Raw genomic sequence first — 19,308 nt, 5'->3', positions numbered from 1 at the left:
CATGCTATTCAGTTATATGACAATGACAAACACTCGAAAACGTACCAAAAAATATTTTAGTTTATTATCTAATGGTTTGGTTTATTGATTATATCACTGGATTTTTCAGAAATTTAAACCAGTGCAGCGGTTGGTATAATCCGGAATGTTAAACTCAATAAACAAATAAATACATGAATAAATAAGATAATGTCTCCATCTAGTGGAGAGATTGGATAAGCAGTTGATCAAACATGATTAGAAGAGGTAGTGGGGATTGAGTCTGTTGGGGAGTACTGAGTACAAATTCAAGCGACCCCCTTTGGGAATTCAGGTTTCATACTCACATTGCAAACTTTACACATCGCCACTGCTGTAGTGTGTAGTGTGACACCCCCCCCTCCCCCCCCCGGCCTGGGACCCCAAACAGTTGCCTGCCTTGTCTACTGGCAAGCGGCACCTCTGAGAACTGAGCTGTAATCTCCAGTCGTGGAGCCCTAAATTTGCGTTCCAACGCTCGTGATCAGTTCATTACCAAGCCATTCACGAGCTGGATGCGGTATGCCAGGACAATGGAACCCGGGAACTGTGGGGCTTTTCAACTGGACTTGCAAACGACCACATGAAGGCATAATAAAATTACATAATTAAATTAATATATACCATTATTACCCTTTTAAAAACTAGAATTTGTCCAAAATAAATCTAGAATATTGTAAATACAATTAGCCCAAACAACAGGTAATTAGTCTGAACTTTATTAAATAAAATAAGCAAACCATCTTGGTCCAAACTTGTCATAGATAAAAAATCTCATTATCATATCACAATATTCTTTATACACAGCAGAGTCCCACGTATTGAATAGATTCATCTGTACTGAGTGACGTCACTTAGTATTGTTCTTGTCACATTTTCAAAACTTTAGCATTTGTTTCAGTGTTTTCACTGAGTAACATCTGAAGGTTCCCCAAACTCTTATACTCTGCTGTCATACTCTACAATCTTGCCCTTCCAAGTGTGCTAAAGGCTTAATTTATGTTCGCGTCCTTGAAACAGATTGTGAACAAATTCAGTACAACTTGTGATAAGGCTCTTTTAACAGGCTTGTGACATGTTGGGTTAAACATGACTAAATGACCCAGTCTATTGATCCTAAATGAAAGATTTGTGTTAATTTGGGAAGCTCATAAACATATTGTGTGCAAGTCACATCGATTCAAGTTTTATATTACAAAACAAATAATGTTTTAAATATTAAGTTACTTGGCTCGCTAACCGAAAAAAACGGACTATGCCAATTGTTCTATTATCTATGGATGAGCAAATAACAGTCATCGATGAACAAATTGGCTATAAATGTGAAATGCTTTTAATTAGCTGTAGCCAAAATATGTGGCTACAATATATATTTATATATAAATATAATATTTTTTTTTTTATTGAAAACGACATCGTTTCAATTGATGATGCCTGTATCATGTATCGAGTACTCCTAATCGCAACAAGAATAAATGAAATGAAACAACAAACAAGCACGATTAAAGTCGTAGTTCTTTGAACTAGTCGTTACGTTATCTGTGTGTGCAGTTGGCACCCGAACACCGGGACATGGGCCAGTTAGACCGCGCGCCCTATCAGGCTCCTCGGCTCAATGATTCCCTCTCACAGTCGTTCCCCAGCCTCACTTGGCAATTAGGCTCAACGTGGCGTTGAATCGATTAACTAATTCAATTAGTTACTATTTCCTTTCAGTTTCATTGGTGTTTTGAATCCGTGTGGTAAAAGCTCAACTGGTCAGAATCATGTATGTGATGATTAGGGCAAACCAGACAGAAGGACGGGTGATGTGAGAAAGGACAGGCTTGCTTTTGCCTCCTGTATTAAGGTAGTTGGGGAGGTGATAGATATCGCGTGTTGAGGTTGGGCTGTGTGATAATTTATTAAGGCTTGCTTGGCTACTGATCCAACGTGCCTATCGGCCGCCCGATTTTGCCTATAGATTACCATAATAAATAGTCATCTTGTAAAACTTACCCCGGTGTTTGTGTGTGGTTATATTTAGTCTCTGAGCCGGACCACTCCGGGTTAACAAAGGTGGTGGCAGCATTTTCGCTACCTAGTGCGTTTATGCAAATTATAACAATAACTTAGGTCTGTATAATTTCATTAAAGGAATCTTGTAGCACGGACGATATGGGGCGGATACGTGCTGAATGAGCGGGGTTTCAAATACCTTGTACAATCCATAAATCCTTTAACGTTATCGAGCATTGCCTTACCTCCAAAGACCAAAAGAGGGCAGTATAATCCCGTTACCCGTTTCTACGTGTTGCTGTGGCTCTGTAATAAATCCGTTGACACAGCATAATAACGGCACAAACCCTTGAGGAGTCCCTGAGGACTTGGTTTTATCTGTTCGTGTTTCTTAATGCATCGTTCTGTTCTGACTTGCCCGCTTATCTTTGTGTTTGGGTTATGTATGCGTGTGTTCCTCAAGGCCTGCGCGCTTGTCTCTCTTTATAACGAGTCTTGTCCCTCAAGCCTTTTTTGCGCCGCTCCGTTGCTTCTGTTTACGGAGATGAGCCTCAATCTCGTGCCGGAAAAGGAGCATTCCAAGCTGCCCGTGCGAGGCCTCGTTCATCGCTTTGGATTGCATGCACATTTTATACTGATCCGGGGGCAGCTCGTCGGCGCAGTGTTTTTCGTGCCACAGGTGGAAGAGGCCGCGTGAGGGCGCGCGCACCACGAGCAGGTTGCTGTGGAGGTATTTCCGGTACAGGTGTACGTCCTCACCGCCCCACCCCTTAATGTCCACGTCGAATCCACCTGCGAGAACGAGACAGGACACAGCTAAGTTGGCGAACAGAGCCGTCATCTACAGCTGCGTTTCCCCTTTCTGCTATTTTTAAACATAGTTGTGGGACACATGTAGGTGCCACGCAGAGGAGGCAGGGACAGTAATGCTGGGAGTCTGAACTTTAGTCTCTTCACAGTAAATGCTGAGAGTATGAATCTTGCTCTCTTCACAGTAAACGCACCAGACATTTCTATTGAAACTCCAGCAAAAACCCCAATAGCATATCGACCCTCTCTGATGATTACTGCTGCCGTTCTGCTGAGAAATGCACAGACCATTCCAAACGCTCTGCTGAAAGAGCAGAATTTCCCCCTGCCAATGAATGCAGATTGACAAATGTCTTTACTGGTCTTAGCATGTCTAGCCAACTGGTCAGACTGGTCATAATAACCGTACTAGTGAGATGAAACATGGGTGATAGATATGAAACGTTTGGCTCTAACACAGAAGACACAAATGAATGAATGAATTATGACATAAGAAAATAGTATAATCTCTATCATATACATAAAGCATTTTTTAACAGAATTGTGCATTAAAAAAATATATAATATATATAACTGAAATGATGTGCATAACTGCTGCACTAGGTTCTTTGAGAAACATAAATACAGAATCTTCAGCCATGGTTCGTAAATTCTGTCCTTGTAAATTTTACGTTACTGGGAAATTTTTTAATGGCAACCATAACTTCATGAAGTCATCCCAATGTCCAGATGGTCTAGTTTTGGAAATTATTATTTAAATGAGCAATCTGCATCGATTTCATAAACATTAAGAAGTGCGGTCAGCCACTGCCACGCTGCGTCCTTACCTATGTTGATGAAATCCGATCTGTACTGACATGTCATCCCGAATCCAAAGTCCCTCCAGAATCCAGTGTCTTTCTTAATGACCTGCAGTGGTAACAACATTATGCCTTAATGTCTTCAGCCATCCGCTGTCTATACTGTGATGATGAATATTCATGTCTCCGGGTCCCAATTTGCCTTGTTGTGCATACAGTGACTCTTTGAGAATATAAACTCTGCTTGCTTGTAATTGCTACATGTCTGAGTGTGGCTGCCACTGTAATCAGACACATCAGAGGTGATGAGTGTGTTGATGAGAGGAGGTGCAGGTTACCAGCTGCTGTTCAACCGGTGGGACGTGATTCCCGCCACCATAGATGACGGCTGGATTATACTGGCTGAACAGCACGGGATAAAAGACCCTCTTCCCTGAAAAGTCCAGCGAGAGCAGGAATGTGGACAGATTTACAGGAATACCACATCAGAATAACATTACAGGCTCCCACAAAACATTCTGCCCCAGTAAAACCCATACTTCTAAGGAAGCCTGTAAAATCTCATCATCTCATTTCACTTACTCTTATCACACACACACACACACACACACACACACACACACACACACACACACACACACACACACAAACACACGTTCTCTCAGATTTTTTTTTTCAGTTGAACATACAGGTAGCTTTACTGATATGACTGCATATAATAACATATTGTCAAAGACTCAGAAATATTAGCTTGAATATATTTACTTTTTTTTCAGTTCAAGGAGGATTCAAGGAGAATATGTAATTTGTTTGAGCTGAAGTTTGGTATTGAATTCCAGTGTTTGAGTGTGAAAATGTATCATACGCTTTTATAATGGTCACAAAGAACAACGCACATCTGTCTGTCCCTCACTACCATGCAGTGACAGTGTGCTGACTTCTTTTATGGTAACCATATCTGTCTGTCTTCTGTGGCCAGCATCAGGTCCCTGAGTGAGCTGGGTTAGACTTTGTCTCTGTGTGGTGTATCTGACAGTATGGAGATATTCTGTCAATTCTTGCTCTCATCTGAGAACCTTTCATGACTCAAATGTACTTTGAGCTCGAGTCTTTTCTTTTCTTTCTTCCTCTCTTCTCTAACTTTCTCTAATTCTGCACACATTTCCATCTCTGTCTCTCTGACCTGGCTGGGTGTTCAGCCGGCACGTGTTAAGGAAGTCTGTGGTGAAGATGATGTCCACATCACAGAAGAACATTAGGACATTTCCACCCTTCCAAGCTCGGGCACCAACATCCAGACCCCGGCCACGAGAGAACTCCTCGTTCAGCTGGATCAGTGTGATGTTTCGGAAATTCAGCTCTCTGGGTAAGAGGGTGGAGGTGGGGTAGAGAGAGGGGCAAGAGAGAGAGAGAGGATCAAGAGGGGGGGGGGAGAGGAGCAAGAGAGGGAGAGAGATTGGTAAGACAGGAAGAGAAATGAGGATTTCAATGACGATGCGTATCAACCCTGTATCACCCATTTCATTTCCAAATGTTAAAATTCCAGATGACAGTACTCAGTAAACACATGTCAGCTTCAAAACATTATAATTAATCTCACGAAATATAAAAATTCTTTCAAACACATTTCCAGAAAGTACTTTCTTTCTCCGGACAGTCAACAAAAATAGTAATTAGTGTCAAACACCTCAAAAGATAGATGTGCATTAAAATAGATGTGGATTAAAAACACTGGTGTGTCCTCATGAAGTGTCTCCAGTGCATAGATAGAGAGAGGGTGCTGAAGACAGACGTCTCCTCAGGCTGCTGCTGGGCTGGATGAACAGAACAGCTTCACAGACCAGCACAGTTTCATCTCAGAGGCTCCTGCAATGGAGTGCACAGAAAGTACCCCAAACCTCACCTCTGCCCTCACCTCCTCAGTACCCCAAACCTCACCTCTGACCTCACCTTCTGAGTACCCCAAACCTCACCTCTGACCTCACCTCCTGAGTACCCCAAACTTCACCTCTCCCCTCACGTCCTCAGTTCCCCAAACCTCACCTCTGACCTCAGCTCCTGAGTACCCCAAACCTCACCTCTGACCTCACCTCCTGAGTACCCCAAACCTCACCTCTCCCCTCACATCCTCAGTACCCCAAACCTCACCTCCCCCGCACCTCCTCAGTACCCCAAACCTCACCTCTGCCCTCACCTCCTCAGTACCCCAAACCTCACCTCTGCCCTCACCTCCTCAGTACCCCAAACCTCACCTCCCCCGCACCTCCTCAGTACCCCAAACCTCACCTCTGACCTCACCTCCTGAGTACCCCAAACCTCACCTCTGCCCTCACCTCCTCGGTTCCCCAAACCTCACCTCCCCCGCACCTCCTCAGTTCCCCAAACCTCACCTCTCACCTCCTCAGTTCCCCAAACCTCACCTCTCACCTCCTCAGATACCCAAACCTCACCTCCCCCTGCACCTCTTCCTTCCTATCATCGTCTGTGCTTTCCACTTCCCACCTATGCCCATCTTGTTCATCCCGGTTTTGGGATTTGGTGGTGAATATGTGAATGTGCAGTGAGATGAAAAGGGTTAGAGATAGACCTGTGTTTGTGTGTGTGTGTGTGTGTGTGTGTGTGTGTGTGTGTGTGTGTGTGTGTGTGTGTGTGTGTGTGTGTGTGTGTGTGTGTGTCTGACTTTCAATGTTATTCCTAACAGCAACAGATGTGGAACATTCAGAAAAGAACCATTAAAAATAATGGGCAATTTAAGGTAGTAAAATCACCATTGATTTGATCAATCCAACTCCAATCTCTGGTCCCTACAGAATATAATCTAGGAGAACAGTATTCAGAGTATCTAGACTTGCTCATTTAGGCTGTATCCCACTGTGTGGCCCTTCTAAAAACGGTGTAAAAAGAATCTCACGGCTCAGGCATGTAGCGTGGCTGAATGTGGATAGTCACTGGCTGTGTTTTGTGCTAAAGACATGAGGGCTCTGTTCCACCAGTTACCATATCATAAAAACATCTCCTTTTGCAGTGGGCAGAGGAAACATGGCTTTTATAACATTTTCAAGCAGTGTGTACACACACACACACACACACACACACACACACACACACACAGGAAAACAACTGGCTCCTTCTTGCCCACATTAGGTCCTCTGGATCTATTGCCTGTAAAAATCATCATGTCCCCTGATTGCAGAGACTGAGCGCGTGTCCACTGACTCCTGCCTCACTGACTCTTGCTGTATGAACACATCCTGATTCTAGACTCTTAACATTGTTCATTGGAGCTAAGGGACTCCTTTTACATCAGAATAATACATTTCCAACTGCTGATTCTTCAAAATAAACTCCTAGTAATGTAAACAGACTGGGGATTGTGGTGTATTTAGATTGGTTTAAAGTGGACAAACATATTTTTCTCACGTGTATTAGCAGGTTCCTTTTGGGGTAGGACGTGGCAGCTTTAGAGAGATTACATGTATGTGCCTGCATACATGTGGGATTTAAAACGCCCTCAGCCAAAGTCAACACACAGATGCAGACATACCTGTCTGATGTCTCCAGAAAATACACCTTCAAAAACAACCAGTATTTTGATCCAGAGACCAGTAAAGCAGAGGACTCAGGTAGCATAACACTTCCTTTCATGATTCAGGATTCTCAAGATTCTCCCAGCATGACCTCTGGTTCTGAACATTAAATACCTTTCATTCCTCAGAATTTACAAAGACTCATTTTCAAACATTTTAATCATGACAAAAAAGGAAAAAATGGTCAGGCACTGTGGATAATGAGGCCTAAATTTGCTAATTGCTTTTCATTCAGACCTGTGGTACAGAGATCAGTACGGGTGTGACTGCCTCTCTGTCTTTCTGCTCACAATCTGCCAGAGACCAACCCAGCTCTGACGTTTGCTCCATGGATAAGTGTTCTGGGTCACACACACACACACACACACACACACACACACACACACACACACACACACACACACACAGTTCCCTCTCAAATTAACACAAATTATTCATGGCTATCGATTCGGTTCGCCCGTCAGGGGTCCCACAGCTCTGTGTGCAGACGGTAGCGTTTGCATCCCTGTTAGCACATCACACGGCATAGAATATACAGGGTGGACTTCAAAGAATCGTCGAGGCCCGCACGTGCCTGTAAAAGCCTCCCCCAAACTCCACCACTTGGCGGTTCCACCCGCTCCGAACGGCAGATGATGCAGGTTGGGTCGGGTTATGTAACGACTGTCGGAGTCTCTCTCGCCGCCTGTAGCAACCCAGAGTGAACCCATGTCTGAGATGCGGTCAACATCCACGGAAACGGTACAATACACTGGGCTACATTCCACAGACAGGCATTCCTGTACATGATATACAAAGTCTTATTTATTGCAGGACACAAATTGCTGGATATATTCGAGAATGGAGAATTTGGTGTCCTTTTCTCTGACTTGGTAGCCATGACAGCATGTCTGAGGTGATGGTTATCAGTGGTGGGCTAAGAGTGTGCTCCTTTGACTAAGGCATCCACCAGAGCCCAAAGACGTTTACTGTATCTCATTTTTGAGTGGCATCATAGGAAAGCCTTCTAAAGCATGTCTTAGCAAAGCAATCTCTTGATCGCTGGCTAATTAAGTAGTTAAAGCTCCAGTCAGATTCTGTGGAAAGTACCAAGGGACCCACGAGCAGTTGGACTGGGTGGTCTGTGTACACATCACCTCTGCTGGCAGAGCTAGAACTGCACCGTCAGGAGATATTTTCTATCTGGACCAGGAAGCTGAAACCGCAGCTTTAAAGGAATGTCTGTTTAATGTGAAAGTAGATGTCCTCTTCAGCCGGTGTTTGGAATCAGGTAATTGAAGAAATCAATTTTGTTTCCTTGAAGGATGGTATTGTGATTGCATTTATAAATTGATTTTTACTCTACGTTATGCATTCTTTTTTATTTGCTATACGTTAATATTATGTACTGAGTAATATCTGTTCTTCCAACTTCAAAATCATTGCACCTTTTATAAATTTATATTCTGTAAAGTGTTTGTAGTTTAAAGTAAATAAAATATCTGTGTATGTGGATGGGTATGTGTGTATGCATGTATGTGATTTCTGGGTGTCTGGGGGATTGATGATTTTCACTGTATGTGATGCAGCAGTAATAACCAGAGGTACATTGTGCAGGATATTGGCTTTCTCTTCCTGGAGAGGCGAGAACTCCCCAAACCCCACCTCACCACTGCCACAAAGCCCCTCAACACACTGCACTTCCTATTTCACACATGTTGATCTGACAACAAAAACATCACCAGGCTGTGTGTGTGACTATGTAAGAATGCTTTCAAAAACTGAAGTGTTAGTAGCTTGTTTTTGTATTTGTTAACAACATTCACAGTGAATGAAAAAAGAAATCTAAATCAAATCAATCGTTTCTTGTGACCACCCTTTGTCTTCAAAACAGCATCTTCTAGGAACACTTGCACACAGTTTTGGATGGAACTCGACAGGGAGGTTGTCCCAGACATGTAGGAGAACACACAGATCTGTGGATGTAGGCTTGCTCAAATCCTCCTCTCTTCATCCCAGATAAACTCAATAATGTTGAGATCACGGCTCTGTAGGGCCATATCAAAATGTCTTCTTTACTTCTTTACATTGAAGATAGTTCTTAATGACATTGGTTGTATGTTTGGTGTCATTGTCCTGCTGCAGAATCAGCCTCTCTGGTAGTTTTGCATGGTGAATATGTATCTGCCTGTATTTATCAGTATTGAGGACGCCAAATCCCAAACCTGATTTGCTGATGTGCAGCCCCAAACCTTCAAGGAACCTTCACCATGCTTCACTGTTAAACCTCCACCACGCTCCACTGTTGAACCTCCACCACGCTTCACTGTTGAACCTCCTCCATGCTTCACTGTTGAACCTCCACCATGCTTCACTGTTGAACCTCCACCACGCTTCACTGTTAAACCTCCACCATGCTTCACTGTTGAACCGCCACCACGCTCCACTGTTGAACCTCCACCACGCTTCACTGTTGAATCGCCACCTTGCTTCACTGTTAAACCTCCACCATGCTTCACTGTCGAACCTCCACCACGCTCCACTGTTGAACCTCCACCACGCTCCACTGTTGAACCTCCACCACGCTCCACTGTTAAACCTCCACCACGCTCCACTGTTGAACCTCCACCACGCTCCACTGTTAAACCTCCACCATGCTTCACTGTTGAACCTCCACCACGCTTCACTGTTGAACCGCCACCTTGCTTCACTGTTAAACCTCCACCATGCTTCACTGTCGAACCTCCACCACGCTCCACTGTTGAACCTCCACCACGCTCCACTGTTGAACCTCCACCACGCTTCACTGTTGAACCTCCACCATGCTCCACTTTTGAACTTCCACCAGGCTTCACTGTTGAACCTCCGCCATGGTCATGGTCTGGAGGTAAGGAACTGGTCTTGTGACCGGAGGGTCGTGGGTTCGATTCCCAGACCTGAGGCCATGACTGACGTGCCCTTGAGCAAGACACCTAACCCCAACTGCTCCCCGGGCGCCGGGCTAGGGCTGCCCACCACTCTGGGCACTTGTGCACCACAGCCCCCTAGTAATCACTTGTGTGTGTGTGTGTGTTCTAACTGCACAGATGGGTAAAATGCAGAGGACAAATTTCGATTGCGGTGAAAAAATCACAATTGACAAAATATGCCATATTAATGCTTCACTGTTGCCTGTAGACACTTATTATTGTACTGTTAAAGCCAAATATTTTCTACATTTCTCCTATGTCTTTAAGCATATTTTCAGCCTTGTTTGTACATCAAAGGTAGCCTATTGCTTTGCTTACCTAGTAGAATCATTTCTTTTTCAGTACTGCTCCATGCCTTGAAAATGATTATCAGCAACTGTTTGGTATAACTGGTTAATCAAACACGTGACTATAATCCTAGAAAACGGCTGACTTTGTGCAAGTGTACATAGATGAATTGATGATGTTTTGAAGCCAAAGGCCGGTCATGGCAAATATTGATCTCTCTTTTGTTAATTCACTTTGCAAACTTCTATTCACTTCTATCAACACTTCTATTTTTTGAAAGCATGCTTACTTTGCAGCATACGTATAAGCATATATATATAGGAGGCCCCAGAGGAACGTATTTTTTGTTGCCTTGTACTTGTGGCAATGTGCAATGACAAGAAAGTGAATCTGAATATATATATATATATATATATATATATATATATATATATATATATATATATATATATATATATATATATATATATATACAGAGCCGGAGTGGCTAATCGGGAGATTCGGGAGGATTCCCGATGGGCCGGCTCATGTCAATCTCTAGTTTGGGCCGATTGGGAGGGGAAAATAATTTTGGGCCGGATTTTGGCATGAAACTCCCGGGCTGAAAAAGTGTCCCCACTCCGGCCCTGTATATATATATATATATATAGAGAGAGAGAGAGAGAGAAGAAAGAGAGAGAGAGAAAGGGGGAGAGAGAGAGTTTATACATGTATCTGAAAAAGATTTGAGGTAAGTAACTGCAGTATACTTGGGTAAGATACGTGGGTAAGATATAAAAATTGTAGCAAAGTACACAAAGTTTCCAGACAAACAGGACGATTCGGACAGAGATCCTTCATCATACACACACACACACACACACACACACACACACACACACACACACATACACACACACACACACACACACACACACCACACACACACACACACACACACACACACACACTATATTATTGTTTGCTATTTGTTTGTGTTGACTGCATACTGCATTGTAAAGTGGTTGTGCTGATTGGGTATTATTGCATTGCAGTGTCTGTTATTCCCCATTGGCCCTTAAAGCCCTCAGCTAGCGCCCTCTCTCCTCCCTCTCACTGCACACACGATTCCTTCAGCTGTCTTATGTGGTGCCGGATCAGTTACAGGAAACTACGTCTTTCAGCACATGTAGCTACCAGGTCTGCAGCTGTGATGGGCAAGTCACATCATTTTGGGCAAATCATTTTGGGGAAAAATGCATGTGTCAAAGGTATAATGTAAATGTAAATATTTGAGGTTGAGTGAGGCAGAATAAAAGAGAGATAGTGAGATCATATGGAGGCTTAAGAACTTGGAGGCCTGTATATCCGCTTAAGACATATGACTACCTTACACCATAAGACACCTGGACGCTACGTGATAAGACACTTCTACCTCACACCATTGGACACTTATACCTTACACCATAGGAGACATATCTTACACCGTTGGACACTTATACCCTATACCATGAGACTCATACCTTGAAGTGTGCTCCAAAGTTCCCTTGACTTCATTCGCCTGATCCCGGCCAAAGTAGACCACAGTGAGGTGCACTCGTCGGTCTTGCTTTATACACACCTCTCTGAAGAAAAAAGAAAACGCACACAAACACACTCTAATCAGATTTTCTCATTCTGACACAGGCAATCAACTTTCCCTCCTGGGATGCTGCAGTGAGGAACATGGCGATTGTTCTAATCTAACGCTACCCTGTTCAGCAGAGCGTCCAGAGGACCAGGAATGAGGAAGAGCTGAGGAAGGAAATCAGGGATTATAACCACTCCCCCTGGAACGAGGAGCTCTCAGTCCAACATCAGCTATTACTCTGCTGGTCCGTATTTCCTGAACCCTGCGTACCATCACCATACTGGACACTTCCATAGTAGACAACCACGTTTGTGTTTCTGTATCGCCAATTGTCTGTTAACTACTTGGCGTCACCTCTGCTCTATGTGGGGCGCGCGGAGTTTGGGGAGCCGAGTGTAGACAAGTGTGTTTGAGCTGCTTTGACAAAAAAATGGACTTCCTTCTTTCCAGTACAGCAGGAATCCCAGATGCCGCATTCATCAAGAGCCATCATGAGAACACGAGCACCACTGGCAGAGGCAGTGTGGACTTAACGGGTTCTCAGCCAGGAGAGGAAAGCATAGAAATGCCAGGATAGAAATGGGCACTTTTGAAAGAGGAAGCCTCTTCCAGCACATGAGCGTCTGTAGACTCTCTAAACAGATCAGGGCATTGTGAATACAGAAACCAAAGACAACAGAGGAGCCCACACATGAGCTCCCAATAGACTTTACCACAGAGAGAAACACACACACACACACACACACACACACACACACACACACACCCACACACACACACACACAGAGACACACACACACACACACACACACACACACACACACACACACACACACACACACACACACACACACACACACACACACAGACACAGACACACACACACACACACACAGACAAACACAGACACTCCCAAAACCATTGTGTGAAATTCCAGCAGTTTGGAGCAGACACATTCTGATAAGCAGGCACCAAATGTTCCAGGTTCATGCTGACTTTGCATTTTTAGTTTTATCTGTCTGCGTCTGTGACGGACGGCGTGGAGGCGCCACTGGGTTCCACTCCGTGTTCGTATGCCCTCGTCACACAGCTCACTTCCCCAGGGCAGATTACGATCTGTGTGCTGACACTTTGAGCATGTACAATAGACAGCCGAGTGTGTATGGCAGAACCCAGACAGCTTCTGCGAAATGCTGAAAAGCAAAACCATGTGGTGACCGTTCAGGACAGAATCTAAACACAAGCCAAGATTGAGGCAAATACGCAGTACAGGCACTGAGATTTTGTAGACCTTGTCTACTAAATGAGATGTGTTAACAAGAACATACAAGAACTTGCATGTTTTGAGTGTGTGTGTGTTCAGGGCATATGAATGTGTGTGCATGCATATTTGTGTGTGTGTGTGTGTGTGTGTGTGTGTGTGTGTGTGTGTGTACATTTGTGCTTGCACATTCGTGTGTGTTTAGTGTTGACAATTAGTCTGTAAGTCTTGCCTGCACACTGCTGACCACCTAAATGACATGATCCTCCCCTCCACCCCTCTCACCTCTACCCGCCCCTCTCCTCTCCTCCGCTCTCTCTCTTCTCCTCCTCTTCCCTCTCCTTTTCTCCCCTCCTCCTCTTTCCCTGCTCTAATTAATACATGAGGCAGAAGTGTGTGTCCAGCCCATGGAAAAACTCCTCTGTTCCTGTTAGTGTGGTTTGGAGAGTTGTCAGCGATGATCTATTTACAATGGAAAAATACAGCTAACTGCAATCCACTACGGCAAAAAAGAAAGGACATACTTCTCAATTGGTACAAATGGACATCATATAAAGAACTGATAATTAAGCATCACACTAATGATTGGGATAGCCTCTCACAACATTCTAGTTAATGGATTTGAATCTTAATATTAATCAAAAAATCATAATTCAAATGATTTACCACTTTAATATCTGTGTTAGAATGAGCAGACATGCAGTGGCTCTGTATTTCACGCAGACATGTTAGGGTCTGAAACAGATGAGGAAAGACACGGGAACACAGTCGGATGGAAGTTGGAAGAAAGACCTGGACAGTGTCCTCAATAATGCAGCTCAGAGACGAGAGACGAGGAGACAGGATCAGGAGAGCCGAGGAAGGAGGAGACAGAGAAAGAGGGAGAAATAGGGAGGGAGGAGTGTGGAATGCACTGGAGAGAGACATTAAGGGATGGGTGATTTGGAGAGGTCTGGGGGGGGGGTGTTTGTACCTGAAGTTGTGCATGAATTGTTTGAACTTGTCGGCTCTCTGAGAGAGTGGTACGATGATGTTGATGGTCACGCGTGCTGTTTCCACATGCTCGTCTGAGACCTTCATGAGGGGGCCAAAGGGCCGGAACAGCACCAACTTCCGGAACTCCTGCTTGTTCTCACCGCGGAACGTCAGCTCGTACAGAGTGCCCTTGTCCTTCTCTGTCCGAGCTACACCTACAGGGGGCGACAGAGAGACAGGATGTCACACACCTAAGGAGGCTGGAGACACAGGAAGATATTCACATCATAATGCTGTTCTTCTTTTTCCAGAAACCAGACACACACACACACACACACACACACACACACACACACACACACACACATATGGAGTGATACAGGGAGTTTGAGCCAAGGAAGAACTTCCTTTCTGACTTCACCTCAGGGAAGTTTGGGGCAATAAGAGGATGGTCAGGTCAAGATTTCATTACACACTTTTCATTTTCACAGCGATTCCACAAAAATACTTTCACTGGATCTCTGCTGAACTCCATAGTCTGTCGTCCAAGTGGGAAAACAAAGTCTCTCACATGTCAGTTAAAAATGATGCGGTGGCTTTTGTTTGTGCGGAGGAACCCCAGGAAACCTCTATGAAACCCATAAAGGTATTCGCTATGATCATCAAAGATAATGGAAGGTGAAAGGGAACATGGTTTTTTCATGATTTTTTGGTTATATACAGTTATAAACAGTTACAAGCAGTTATACACAGTTATACATAGTTAAGCAGCTTTTCTCTTAGAGTCTGTCCAGTCATATTCCATTTCATGTGTACAGTCAACATACTGCAAAAATTTGATGTTTATTAAATACATTTAAATCAATATAGGTTTCTAATGTCTAAACAATCAAAACTGTTGCCCACACAGCAGCGCAAGAAATTGACTTGCTTAAGGAAAACCTTTGATCAGACCTCACAGTGGCCAACACTGCAGCACACTGTAGTTAACTTTAGTACACACACCATTTCAGACAGACGTCCTTCATCTGTGCAAGGACCACTGTCCTAAACATCCTGTTTCTCTGGAACCCCAGTATGCTACGCTGCAGTGTTTTCTACCTCTACCCACACACACAGCACAAGTGCAGTCTCAGTCTACTGCCTGGGAGCAGGAACACGAAGCAGGAACAAGCATGTCCCGTGTGGTATGATAGCATCCTGTTGATCTTCCTGTGTTTGGATCCTCCTGTCCCCATGTGGGTCAGAACGGATGTCCACGCTTATTGTGTGGCCACCCGCAGAACGGGAGTGATGAACGCGTTACTCGGGCGTGCGGTGGATCAGCTCGACCGTTCGCTTTGGCGAGCTGACCCGGGCTGGCTGGCAGAGTAGAGAGCAGCTCTGTGGCCGGTGGACAGACTCGGTGACTGCAGTCATGGGTCAGAGACAAGCGTCTGGCTTCGTTTGCTTTCCTGACAAACCCTCCTTTGTTAACGAGGCTGGAGAGCGCGCCAGTAAATAGACCAGTCCAGTCACACGTCTGAGGAGTGGGGACTGTAAACGTACGGGGAGTGGTGCTACAAACGACTGCCGCCATTCTCCATCCGTCTCGTTTCTTTCACGTCTTAAACCCCTGCGGTGCCCCCTGCCAGACTGAAGCCATGCAGGTTCCCCCGCGTGTGCTGACAGCACGTGTGATGTCGCAGCGAGCAGGACATGCTGTGTGTAACCACTATTTGCTTTTCCACAAGGAACGTCACTGGTGACACCCTGACGTGGGTGTGTGAAATTTCGTGACACAAGGGTGAATCATTTTTGTGTGTGCGATTTGTCAAGGGGATAAATTTGCCCTGCTGTGTACATGTGTGTGCGCGTCTGAAAGAGTGTGTGTGTGTGTGTGTGTGTGTGTGTGTGTGTGTGTGTGTGTGTGTGTGTGTGTGTGTCTGAGAGAGAGCGAACGAGAGCACATCTTTCTGAGCCTGGAAGAGATCAGACATGACTCAGCTGTCCAGAGTGAAGCAGCTGTTTTGCTTTCTGACTGTGTTTGTGCGCAGACGCACACACATATTACAGGATATCCTGCCCGCAGCACGCCGGCCTGCTGCCATGGCGCCCGTGGGACTCTAAGGGACACTGAAGGGCTTGAGACGCACACAGCACCATGTCAGTGCTGGAAACTCTCCCGTGTCCTCCAGGAGAGGGAAGGGGGGTGGAGGCACATCTGACTGGCAGCAGCCCCTGAGGCGGAGACACACTACTTCTTAATTCTTCCTAATTCATCATTCACACTGTGTGATCAAATGTTTCCAGTTTGGATTGCAGACCCTTAAAACCACTCTCCCATGTGAGATGATACCATTATTCATTCATTCATTCATTTTCCTGTTAATATACAAAAAAAAAAAACATTCAGGATCTGATCCCAGATCTGCCTCCAGACATATAAAACCGCACTCACCCTCTATGAAGTCGGAGGGGCTGTACACCTTGCCGGCGGCCGTCCGGTCTCCCCGGTTGTTTGGGGCGTTGAGGGAGTGCAGGGCGCTGTCGACCACTTCGCTGAGCTCGTCGCGGTGGTCCTTCCTCACGGGCTTCTCCTCGGGGTGCCGCGTGAGCCCGGTCTCCAGCTGGTAGACCCGCTGCAGGTTGAAGCTCTCGAAAGGGACCACCGCGTACTCGCTGGGTAGCCGCACGCCCGCCCGCACCTCCGCCCGCCCCAGCTGCCCGCGCAGGAACTCCTGCAGGTCGGCCTGGCTTCTCTCCGCCAGCAGCCCGACGCCCGGCACCGTCCCGTCACCCGCGTGGCTCGGGGCCGCGGGACGCTCCTGCAGGGCCTCTCGGAGCTGGGCGATCTGCTTCTTCAGGCTGGAGATGTGCTGCCGGTGCTGCTCCTCTCTCTCCTGGAGCAAGGCCTGGTAGGTATCGTGGCCCGGCGGCCCCAAGGGGGCGCCGCTGAGGCCGGCGGAGCCGCCCAAACCCCCGGGCGATCCAGGGGCGGCCGGCCGGGGCAAGAGAGGACCCGACAGGGAGTCGTCGGTGTGGGGACTGCAGGTGATGATGTAGAGGAGGGAGAGGGAACAGCAGGCCAGAACCAGCACCATGCCCACACGACACAGCCAGTACAGCAAACCTCGCCGCAACATCGCGGCCCGGCCTTGACCCTTGGGCCGACGGATCACACCATTCTCTCAACCGCCTTCGCTGACACAGTGAAACTAGGAACAGCACACAGAAAGGCTGTTCAATACTTCCAGTTGCCTGCACAAAAGCTATCTATCTTAAATATGAAATGGGGGGGGTTGTTATGTTTAGACTGGGTACTGACTATTGCCTTTGAAGGACATCCAGGTACTTTGAGTCTGTCTCTCTCCCTCCCCACACGTCTTCTCGTGTGTCTCTAATCGTATCTCCAGCTCGGCTCTGTCATGGCCGATAAACTGTCTGTGGTGCTGTGTTCAAGGCCTGTTTGCGCTGTGTCCCTGTTACAGTCCCTGTTACTGTCCCTGTTACAGTCCCCTCACGCTTGGCAAATCCTTCTCCTCTCCCCTCTGGATCTGAAAGCCCATGGGTGTCACCGTGGAGACAGGCTGCTTCCGTGCTGTTGGGCTACTTGATCAGAACGCATTTTGTCCCGAAAGAAAAGAAATGTGGCTCAGTGAATAGTTCACCTCTCTGGGAACAGATGGGAACTGGGAACTGAAAATCTTATTGATATAATCTCACTGACTGTACAGGGTTGACAGACTGACATACAGCATTCGTGAAGATTCTTGTTTTGTTACATGTCCACATTCAATTGGAGTGGGTTTGTGTCAGTCAACAGTTCAGGACCAAACAAACTCCAACATCTCCTCCAATCCATCTCCATGTTTTATCCTCCATCGTGTGTGTGCGTGTGTGTGTTTATCCACAGATGTTCTCCTGCAAAAGGAAAGGTGATAATTACAAACTAATTCAATGAATGATGATAAAAAAGCAGACTACATATCACCAGAAAAGGGCAGAAAAGGTCAGAAAAGGTCAGAAAAGGTCTCAAGACACATGAGAAAAGGTCATGATGATGTTAATCAATAGGACGGCGACACTGCTCCGAACATACATCACCGTGAATGGTAGCTTGACATTATCAAGCTGCATGAACTGATTAAATTGATCGTTTAAAAAAGTATCATTTATTCGAGGCGTCAAAGGTTGCATGGTTCGAGTGTGTGTGTCCACTCGGATCACACACTCATGCTTGTTATAAAGTCACCCAAACGTCTGGGTAGTAGACAGAGTGGGTAAGTCATGTGTTGTGGGGCTTGCAGTGTGGGTGAGGTGTGAGAGGGTGGAGCAATGTTAACACTGGCTGCATGCACACACTAGAGAAGAAGTGCAGCACTGTGAACTGAGCAAACACACACACACACACACACACACACACACACACATCACACAACACACACAACACACACATGCACCCACTCACACATATACCACACACACATCACACACACACACCACACACACAGCCACACACACTAAATTCACATACACACATGCACACACTGGTGTACTGTACATGTGCATGCATGTGTGTAAGGACACACACATAGCCTTGTATTACTGTCTTTTCTGTTAACTGACTAATGCTGAATAATGCTGTGCCTACACCAAAACACTAACCCCATAACCCCATGACCCCATGAACCCAGAACCCCGTGACCCCACAACTCCAACCTCAACCTCAGTTAGCAAAATGAAACAGTTTCCCCTTGTAGTGTTTTGAACAGAAATTTTCTTCATGGCAACCAGTGAAATGTCCCTACAATGACTAAATGTTGCTTTCATCATGCTAGGGACATTTGGCCTCTTCTAAAAATAAATGCAACAAACACACACTCACTCTCTCTCTCTCTCACACACACACACACACATCTTATCATTAAATGGAAATGCCCTGTGCATTAGACAAGTAGGTGAAAATGTGTAAAAGACGAAGGTAGGAGGAAATTGAGCAACCGGGGTGTGTGTGTGTGTGTGTGTGTGTGAG

The 19,308-nt window shown here is 45.7% G+C and overlaps 1 protein-coding gene across 1 annotated transcript; it reads right to left on the bottom strand.

The window, feature by feature from the left end:
- Positions 1-429: 429 nt before the first annotated feature.
- csgalnact1a (chondroitin sulfate N-acetylgalactosaminyltransferase 1a) lies at positions 430-18,195 on the bottom strand. Its single transcript, XM_077019766.1, has 7 exons — positions 16,735-18,195; positions 14,293-14,509; positions 11,952-12,053; positions 4,810-4,988; positions 3,965-4,059; positions 3,654-3,735; positions 430-2,808 (listed from the first exon to the last, which is right to left on the bottom strand). The coding sequence occupies exons 1-7, from the start codon at positions 17,417-17,419 to the stop codon at positions 2,519-2,521; spliced, it is 1,650 nt and encodes a 549-aa protein (XP_076875881.1). The 5' UTR covers positions 17,420-18,195; the 3' UTR covers positions 430-2,518.
- Between the last annotated feature and the right edge of the window lie 1,113 nt (positions 18,196-19,308).

Source organism: Brachyhypopomus gauderio, chromosome 10, assembly GCF_052324685.1.
Source record: "Brachyhypopomus gauderio isolate BG-103 chromosome 10, BGAUD_0.2, whole genome shotgun sequence".
Lineage (NCBI taxonomy): Eukaryota > Metazoa > Chordata > Actinopteri > Gymnotiformes > Hypopomidae > Brachyhypopomus > Brachyhypopomus gauderio.
This window is presented reverse-complemented; position numbering and strand designations above follow the sequence as displayed.